Here is a 10,730-nt window from a genome sequence, read left to right as displayed (position 1 = left end):
AGTATATTTATATATACAAAATATATAGACAAAACTTATGTGACAAGACAGACCGATTTATTTTATAAAAAGGAAACGTTAAGATTTTGGCGGTGACTCTTGTTAATATTTGTCCCTATCCTATAGAAATTCTATAGAAATATACTATGAATGACAAGCTATTTGTTTGCCTGCGCATTCGGCTTTTCACACAACAAGAGCGTTAAATTATAAAAACATCTAGCTCTCCGTAATGAATAATGTGGAATTTTGTTAAAAATAGAGAGAGACAGAGAGACAGAGACAGAGATACAGAGAGTACAGAACGAGCTCCTCATCATTTATCTATTATCGCTATTTTTTACAAATTGTAATGCATTTTACGATCTACATTTCTAATTTATTCTATGTAAATGCAAGGATAATATAATCTCGATAAACGAATATGAGATTTTGACTGAATCGTTTCACAGCAACATATATTCTTAAACCTGACTTTGTATGTAACTAAATGTGTAACAAATATGAACCTGTCTTATAGGAAATAGATGAGACTTTCCGAAAATCGCTGGGGAACATATATATAAGTCAAGTAATTTGATTTTCTATGTTATATTGATCAAGTTCGCTGAAACAGCGTGATTAAGAAAAATGGCAAAAAGGAAACGCATATTCAAATAATGGACGACAGGATTTAAATAGATGTTTTTGGACAAATGTATGCTGTTCCTAGGGAAATAATTGAAAATGGACCATCATCGCGATTGAGGAGAATGTATAAAACGGGCTCGTCCGTTTCTAAGTCTGAGTACATCGTAGTTAATAGACCAGCTGAAAGTTTTGCCGCATTTCTGGGGTTTTATCAAACTGGTGAACTGTATATTGCGACGATGTCATGCCAGGGAGCGTTCATAAAAGAGTTGGAATACTGGGAAATCACACCGGATGTAGTTTCAGATTGCTGTTACAACAGGTGAGTTGATATGCAATGTAAAAGGGGCTAGGCATTAATGTTGTCTCTTTAGAAGGTTCAAATCCGAAGACATTGTGTTTTGTTTTAGATAAAAATACATTTCATAGATAGGTCGGTCGTTTAGTCAACGCTTTTTCTCATGCTTCAGTAATGTGTTCACAAGTTTTCAATATATCTTCGAGTGTTCTTCGAGAATGTTATTTTTCCTTTTAAATAAAAAAGAATAAAAAGAACAAATTCAATTTCATTTCTGCAAGGGTGATTGTCAAACATGTGTTTTATAATCTTGTAATTGTGGATTTAAACATTTAAGACACTTTCACCTGAAGTAAACAAATGGAATGTAAATTGGTTTATTATAAATATTGCAAAATGCAAATGAAGTCACATTTGTGGATGTTTTTAAACTCAAAATTTTAGCATTTTCGTGTTTAAATGTTGAAATCTGCTTATGCCGGTGCTAGGATTTTCTTTAGGGATTCCTATTTTCAAGGAAGCAAAATCTATATAACCTATGAATTATATTTCTAAAATTAGATTATAATAGAATATTAGAAATTAAAAACGTTTGAAAATGAAAATATTACATTTTTACGCGTTGGACCTTCGTGATAACGTGAGTTAGCGTGTGATAACTTGAGATTTTCCTGATCTGGAATCATTATTAACTTGATTATGTGTTATAGTACATACAATATTGGTGCATACAATAGACAGGTAAGTTACAAATAGCTCTGAATAATAACAAGTAAACAACGTTGATGACAATAACAATTTGAAATTACTTTTTCTGCATATTTATTGTATTCCTTAAAGGCCCGTTATACCTCAGAATTGCTTCCAATTTATTTTTCAAACATTTTTAGTTTAGTATTTTGTATTAGTTTCCAAAAACTTTTGCTTTTTTGCTCTGTTAGCAACTGGTGTATTTAAATTGAATTAGTATTTTGTCTGGAAATCAATTACTACTTTGCTTACATTTGGCTACCTTTACACGTTCAGCGTTACATTTGTCTATTGTTAAACATATATGTTCTAAATCCGTTATTAAAACCATTGCATATATTGCAGACACAACGGCGCTGATTGGCGCGTATCTTCATTTGATTTTATACTATACATACCCTCACTTACGCTACGGCAACTCCTGGATAGATAGTTCAGCTTACATTCAGATGTTGAGATCTCTTCGTCTGTTCAGGATCGTTGCAAATATTAGAGCAGGAAAAGTTCTTGCTTACTCTGCACGCAAAAACGTCAAAAGACCTTTCCATATTGATATTGTTCCTAATTGCCGGAATGTGTACCTTTGCGATCGTCGAAGAGAAAACTACAATTGAGAGTATTCCAGACGCCTGGTACTAGGCTATCATTACAATGACAACCGTTGGCTACGGTGATATCGAGCCGAGAACCAAGATTAGCAGGTTATTGGCGTGTATTTGCGCTGTTGTCGGTGTTCTGTTATTAGCACTTACGGTGCCCATATTTGCAAACCATTTTCTTATTCTATATCAACACGTGGAAACGGAAAATGTTGTCAAACGTCTTGAAAAGAAAAAGTCTACACATGTAAGGGCCGTCACAGAGGATAAACGGAACAATAAAAAGACAAACGAGAAACGGAAAGCATTTTACATCGACTAACAATTACAAGTCTGCTTTTGTGTCTGATAGTCATGTTTTACTTAGAATGTCACATTTTAATTAAATTTTGGATCTTATGTTATGGAGTTATGAAAACAAGATGTTTGGACAAAAAAATGTAAGTAAGTGTGCTTTTAAATTAGTTTCTTTTAACAAACATAAAAGATTTAAATACAGACATTTACACTGAAACACAGACAGCTTGTTAGATTTGAACGAATTAAAACAAACCCATCAGATCATAATCAATTCATGTGAAACATTCCCGAGAGTTAAACATGTTTGTTTCAAAATTATCATAATGTGTCGTTGGCATTCATCATCATTTTAATTTAGGAAATCTACCAATGATTTTCTTATAGAAATCTAATAAGAACGTCTGGTATTAAAATACCAGAGAAAGGACTCATTGCTTAACAAAAAATGAGGAAATGAAACGATTTGTCGGACAAAATATGATAAACAAGATCAACAAGGAACGGTGGCGTACAATGAACAAAATCCAAAACGTCGTTTGATAATTTTTTGATGAATGTTTCAACACTAACTTTAGCGTATGTTTAACTGGCTAAAGTGTCAATGAAATATGTCGTTGAACACTGCTTAACCAAAGCCGCAAGAGAAAACATTGTAAAAAGTAGGAAATGGATTTTTGTTATGATATTAACTGTTTCACAGAGCTGAATTGCTTTGTCATGAAGGCTTTAATTATTGTGTTGACCTATTGTCTTAATTGAATTATATTGTATCTAAGTTTTGTACTTTTTCATATGATTTCCAATTAAACTAACATATTATCTCTTTACATATCATCTAAGCTGTAATTTCTGCCATAAAAATGCTTTAAAATGTTTCCATATTTCTTAAATATTGAGCAATGCAATGTAATATAAGAAACATATTTTGAACCATGAAATATTATATTGACATTTGCTCAATCAGTCTAAATAAAATTCGACAACATTTACAATTTTGAAAAAAAATCTGCGAGTACAGGACATCACGTGAATATTTAATACAATATATAATATTGTTATTTTGATCTGTTTTTAAAATAAACAAATTGCTCTGTGACGATGTATATATGTTATATAATGTATGTAAATACTGTTGTTATACAAAACGTTGATCACAACTCAGTATTTTTTGTTGTATTTTGTTGATGTGTTTGTGTCTTCAATGGTCAGTAATTTTAAAAAAAAGACATGTTTTTAAGCGTAAGTCACAACATATGGGCTTTTTACATAATTTTGGAACAGTGTTTACATCATGTATATATAAACTTGTACATGTGTACTATACATCAGTTGAGAATTATCTAATATCATGTTATTACGGGCAAATGTCGCTGCATATATTTGTTTGGAACACCTGCTCTTTACATTTATGTAATATACTGTCATATTTTTAACTTACCTACTCAAATATATATCCAGTAATGCGGTCAATTATGTTGAAAAACATCGAAAATCTTTTTCCAATCATGAAGCGTGGTCTCAAAAAGGCGTGAAGGTTTATTATTTCCGGTCTCCATATTTGGCATGGGGACGGTAATGATTGGTTGATATAAGTAAATAACAATGACGTCGATAAAGTTTATGAATGGGTTAATGACTGATTACTTTCGGTTTTCCTTATATGATAATGTTTACTACGGAAATAGCCTACAGGTATTCTGACCCAATTACGGATATATTCACTGCAATTTTACACCTTCATGTATATATGTAATGGTCAGAATGGACCACTCTCACTCGAATGCTTAGATTGACTTGTTCATTATTTAGCAGTTATGAACTTGATTATTTATATAATGATTTATGTACATTATGTTTGTGTATATGTATATGACGAGAAACTATGTAGTTTAAGTCAATAAAATGTTCTTCTTCTTCTTCTTCTTTAATGTTGTTTTTTTTCAGTTATTTGAGTCTAAATTAGTGACATAGTGTTACAATATATATTTCATACATTTTATAGTTTAAAACTAAATTATATATTTATGCAGTGTTTCGTATTTCATATACTTTGGTTTAACTATCTACATAAATTTATGAGGCAATATGCATTCATCTGGAATTGCGGGCTCAAAAATATTGCAATCAAATTTAAGGACCAAAAACATAGCAGAAAGTCTTTATTTACATAACAAACGCCATATTTTAAACTAAATCAGCAGCTTTCGTAATGGCAAGGAATAATCTCCTCAACCCATTTATTTAAGAAAAAGACTAAGTGTTGAATTTTGCTTAAGCCAGTGCTAGGTGACATGGACGGTAGCTTGCAATTACCACTACCATCCGTGAAACTGAACCAGCAACATTTGCAATTTTGCCGTGATGGGCTTTCTTTAGGTTTCTGTTTTTCTCTATTTTACTATTTATAAAATATATTGCTAGTCTGTATTAAACATATTCATTACGAAATATTTTACATTAACATTTTATTTGCAAATAATTGTATAAAATATATATTTATAATCTGAAACAATTACATGTATGTTTGGTGGTTGTATGCAATATATATTACATATTATAACGTATACTTTTGTTGTTTCTTTAAATAAAAACATTCGGAACATGTACAGATCGCAATTATTAACTGTGATAGAGTGTCATGTAACATTTATATTGTCTTCCATAATCCCGAATTGTCCACTAGTTTTATTATATTTATCACGGGCGGTTTATAATCAGTCGCTTTCAAAAGTACAAAATGTAATGGCCGTGAATTTGTGCATAGATGTAACAAAGTCGTCCAATTTGTATAATTATTTTCATAATTGGTAGTCATACAAATCAAACACAGCGAAGTTAAATCTCTGACAACAAAGTAAGAAATGTCTGAATATGTTTATTTTAACGCTATAGACAAAATATATTTTTGGATTATGCCGTAGTGGAGTGAAACGCTTTAAGATACAAGGAATACAACAACAGAGACCAAAAAATGACAAAAGTTTCGCAAAACTCTCGTATGTATATATTATAGAACTGATGGTTATAACGTTACTCACGATTGAATATGAATATATATTTTTCAATAAAATCAATAAAAACAAATCTCTTGGATTATGAACATTGGCAACAATTTAAACTTTCATCAGTTAGAAAATTTAACGTTTTTTACAAAGCCCTTTTTAGAACATTTGTGAGAGCGTGCATTCTTTTTTATAACTTGTATTATCATAATGCTTGATGCAGGTAGAAGTTAATTTTACAGATATATCCGTGTACGGTGTTCCGTTTATACATCATGTCTTCGCAACGACAAGCACTGATGTACCTAGAAACGCCATAATACCTAATAGAAAACCGTTGGTCTCTCTTATTACATTGTCGCACCACATACGCAAAAATAAACATTATCATAAAGGTTCATTATCATGAATAAAGTATAATTTTGTATAATGAAAATTGTATTTCGTTTTGTTCAAGGAATCTATGAGAAATCAGAACTGACCACAAGAGAAGTAAGGTTAAATGCAATATTTCACTAAAATGATATTGATATCTTTTGATAAATAAAGATAACTTTTCTATATCGACGTTTCGAGGTTTACTCGAAGACAAATGTTTATGGATATATTTCGCAATCAATCTGATATTTGATCTTTTATCTGTTATTTGCTGTCATATCACGTGTATATTACTAAAACTCGCCAAATGCGCTTTTATTGAAATTTTCCCGAGCTCGTTTAGGAAATGTTCTACGAAATAACAAACAATAACGATATATCATATTAAATTATTTCAGATTTATGCTTTTGCGCTGGTTTTGTCGTTTTGATGCGAAATAATTCAGGGATACGGTCTTCGTGGTCAATTGCTACGCATCAAAACTCCAAACATGTGTTAAACAGACGATAAACAGACCGATATTATTTCTTAAGTAAATGCTGCACTCGACTTTTTATAGATTCAAACATTATACTGTTTATAAATTGTGTAGTAATAATGTATACTATCCTGTGACAAATGCAATGCTTAATGTTTTTGAACCCATCTACGGATGTTTTGAAATTCAAAGTTTCACCATTTTTATATTTAAATGTCGAATTCTGTGTAGGCCGGTGCCAAGGGGGCATGGACGGTAATATGTACTTTCCAGTATCATACATGAACAGGCTTAATAAATCCGAGCCTGCAACATTTTAGATTTTGTCGTTTTGGCGTTTCTTTAGGGATTCTGTTTTCTCTAATTTATGTAGGTTAAGAACTTTAAACTGATAATTAATTGAAACTATCTGCAGTGGACACTATCATTCTTGTAGGCTTAAGATTTTTTTAACAAGAAAAGCACTCTTTTTATAAATATATGGTCGGAAGGATCGGTGACTATAATGGTGTAAGCCGGTGCTACGGGCGCGAGAGTTGTTGCACTTTTATGTTATCTCTCATGTACAAACTTAAAAAATGTAATATTGTTGATTTCAATGCTTCCGAGAGATTACCTCTTTTCTAGATTTTTATAACAATCATAGAAAACCTGTTTGCAACTTTAAAACATTTAAGTAAGCTGCGGGTAAAACATGTGCTTACTGTTGAGCCAAAGTATCTCTACACTCTCGATAATTTAAATGCAGTGATAATCGTCTTAACAGCATATTAAAAACATAGGTGCATATTTTTGTGAAACAGAAGTGATAATTGGAAACAAAAAATACAAAAGACCCCCTGTGTGGTCAAGAGAAACTTTAATTCGAAACAATGATTGCAAATTCTTTTTATTCTAATTGACCAATTTTATTTTCAAATGACTTGTCATTTTTGTCAAAAACTGTGCTATTCTCAATTGGCCTAATGAGAATGTGAAAGGATTGATATCAAAAGTAAACTTTACAAGCATGACGCACAACATCTTGTTTCACCGTTGTTTTGATAATAAGTCTTTTTGACATATTAAAAATGCAAATGAAATCTTATATGTCATGCACCTGATCTGAATCTCTCTGATTATTTTTGAGTTTCTATTCATTTTTAATGTACAAATTAAAGCTAATAAAACATATACTGTGCCCAATGCTTTATATATGTTGTTAAGTACGAACAATATCACATGGACACCTATGGCTCCTCGTCAGGTGTTCTATATAATGTGCAAAAATATTACATGAACACCTTTGAATTGTCAGGCGTTATCAAACATATCAAAATAACATCATATTCATCGCAATATCTTTTAATAACTCCCTTTCATTGGCGAATCTTTATCATAATTCAATATCGCATGTGCTATATGATATTATCTAACTCTTATTTCACTGAATGTCTACGAAAACAATGTTGTCATTTTATATCACCTTTTATGTGTATTACACGCTGATTATATTCTTCGGTTATGATACATAACCGCTATCATAAATCTTTGTTGACAAATCTTTATGACAACGCGTTCCGGTTTCAATAAAACAAAATCTCTAGATAATAGTTTGCTGATAGAACACATGTTCACAATTTGCGTTGTTGTAACATATTATTATGTGTAACGAGATACTGAAAGGATGAATAACCATAATCAACGAATAAGCATTAACAATTCTATATACTCAAAAGATTAACGAATAGTGGTTGATGCTTGCATATACTCAACATTCTTTTTTCATGACTATGAGAGCAAAACTCAATTACATATTCAAAACATGTTAATATTTGAAAGATATATAATAACATACCTTTCTCATACGAGAAAACTATTTTAAGCATAATTTGTATTCATACTCTTCTATTTCTACAGTATCTACATAACAAACATTTCCTTTAAACAACAGTAAAAAACACACGCAAAGTGGCATGCATATAAAATATGTGATAATCGTTGAAAAAGAAAGTGTATGGAAAAAATGACAAAGTTATCAATTCTAATTATCATGATTCAAATAGATTAAAAAATAAATAACGACAACGAGTAGTTCAAGTAATTTAATGGAATCATAAAAGACATATTAGAGGCAAGTTTAAAAGCAGCAATTATAATGAAACCACATTCATATCATTTTAAAAAAATTCATAGATGCTAAAATGCACATTATGCCTCAGAAACGAATAAATGTTTACTTTTTAAGAAAGGGAAACATCTGTTTATGTCAGATACTTGTCATCCAAAGAAAGTAGTGTTAGTTTGATATTTGTATTGTTGAACATTTCGTCGATTACTTGGGGTGATTTAAACTTGTTTTAAATTTTGAATGCATGTAAGCACGAATAAACTTGATGAAATATAAAAATGCTGAAAGGTCTTGAACAGATAACATTTAGTTATAAAAACTAAAAATAAACTAAGCAAAACGAGCATAAAAACGTTTGCCAAGCATTACACTAGTATACAATTCACAATATTGTCATATTTGTTCGTTTGAGTATGTGTATGCGTGCGTGTGTGCGTGCGTGAGTGCGTGTTTGTGTGAGAGTGTTTATTTTAACAACAACAACAACAAGAGGAGCGCACAAATGCAATTACCTTGTCATTTTGTCGCTTTATGTATTTCTTTTATAGTTTTCGAAAAATACTTCTCCACCTGTCTCCTTTGTTCTAAAAACACCCAAGAACTTCTTCAACTTCCTCCCTTTCATTAACTATACGTATTCTTGAACAAATTTGTGAAAAAAACAGTTCAGCTCCATTTGCATTTTCGCAAGTTTTATCAGTATTTAAATGTCAAATCTATCAATGAATTCCCGAAATACTTTATATCTGATGACTTTTTAAAAATGTTATTTTCAATAATCAGGTTTGGAAATTCTTTTCTCTTCAATGTATTTATATACAGTCGAATAATTCTTGTATATAAACTATCTGTTACCAATTTTTATCAATCTCTATCATTTTGTGTGGTTAACGCCTCTTTAACGAGGAATTGGCTGATTGTTTTATGAACCACATATTTATCTTCCCTTTTCCATGTATAAATGATTATTTGCTAATAAATTAATTAATTCGTGCCTCAATTTCTTGGAATAATTCCTGTCTGCGCCTTATTATTATCTCTCATATGAGCTAAGCAGTGACGTTTTGACTTGTAATTAATCAAATGAAAACAAAACAAAACTAGAATTGCTAGACGATAAAGAATGCTTTTCGTTTTTCGGTGTTCTCGATATTTTGGTTACTTGTTAATTTTGTCGATTTCTTTTCGAGACGCTTAACTACATTTTCCGTTTCCACGTGCTGATAAAGTATAAGAAAATGGTTGGCAAATATCGGCACGGTAAGGGCGAGTAATAGAACACCAACAACTGCGCAAATACACGCCAACAACCTGCCAATCTTGGTTCTCGGCTCGATATCACCGTATTCAACGGTTGTCATGGTAATGACAGCCCAGTACCAGGCGTCTGGAATACTCTCAATTGTAGTTTTCTCTTCGACGATGTAAAAGCAACTCGCAAAGGTACACATTCCGGCAATTAGGAACAATATCAGTATGGTAAGGTCTTTGACATTTTTGCGTGCAGAATAGGCAAGAACTTTTCCTGCTCGAATATTTGCAACGATTCTGAACAGACGAAGGGATCTCAACATCTGAATATAAGCTAAACTATCTATCCAGGAGTTACCGTAGCGTAAGTGAGGGTATTTGTAGTATAGGATTAAGTGAAGATACGCGCCAATCAACGCTGTTCCGTCTGCGAAGTTGATTATCGACATAAAGTAAAACATTATACGTGGACACGAGTACAAGCGTAAAATGGTGTCGACCGTAAAGAAAACGTTTGAAACAGACGCCATTATGATAAGGATAAATAGTTTGGCTTTCATATCTGGGACTTTGACGTTTTTTAATTCCATGAACATTTGTGGAATAGGTACGTCTAAGGCAAACGGCGACATCCGAAGAAATCTAAATGTAAATGTTGCGTTTAAGTCATCGTATATTTCTGATCCAGGAATGACTGTTTCATTTTCATCAACAGTTTCATAAAATGTAGGTGGTCTGATAGATGACTGCTCGTTTTACGAACGTAGGGTTTGATCTACAAAAGAGGTTTTTTTGGGGGAATCTTTAAACCCCATTTTTAACCTTGAAATCACTTTCAATCTTTTTTCGTTATCAGTTTGGGAAGGGAAAAAAAATTTCTGGAAAACCAGTTTCATTTGACATTTCTTTTACCGAGTTCCCTTGGGGTAGAAA

At 31.7% G+C, this 10,730-nt stretch overlaps 1 protein-coding gene across 1 annotated transcript; it reads right to left on the bottom strand.

The window, feature by feature from the left end:
* Window positions 1–9,655: 9,655 nt before the first annotated feature.
* Window positions 9,656–10,327, bottom strand: LOC132721809 (potassium voltage-gated channel protein Shaw-like). Its single transcript, XM_060706181.1, has one exon. It carries the CDS (start codon window positions 10,325–10,327, stop codon window positions 9,656–9,658), a length of 672 nt encoding a protein of 223 aa, XP_060562164.1.
* Between the last annotated feature and the right edge of the window lie 403 nt (window positions 10,328–10,730).

The sequence above is a fragment of the Ruditapes philippinarum genome, unplaced genomic scaffold (genome assembly GCF_026571515.1).
Source record: "Ruditapes philippinarum isolate M1 unplaced genomic scaffold, ASM2657151v2 ctg19725_1_1_1_1, whole genome shotgun sequence".
NCBI lineage: Eukaryota > Metazoa > Mollusca > Bivalvia > Venerida > Veneridae > Ruditapes > Ruditapes philippinarum.
This window is presented reverse-complemented; position numbering and strand designations above follow the sequence as displayed.

Bases quoted from the DNA above. Each gene is read 5' to 3' on its own strand.
- LOC132721809 (XM_060706181.1), bottom strand. From the start codon at position 10,327: ATGGCGTCTGTTTCAAACGTTTTCTTTACGGTCGACACCATTTTACGC.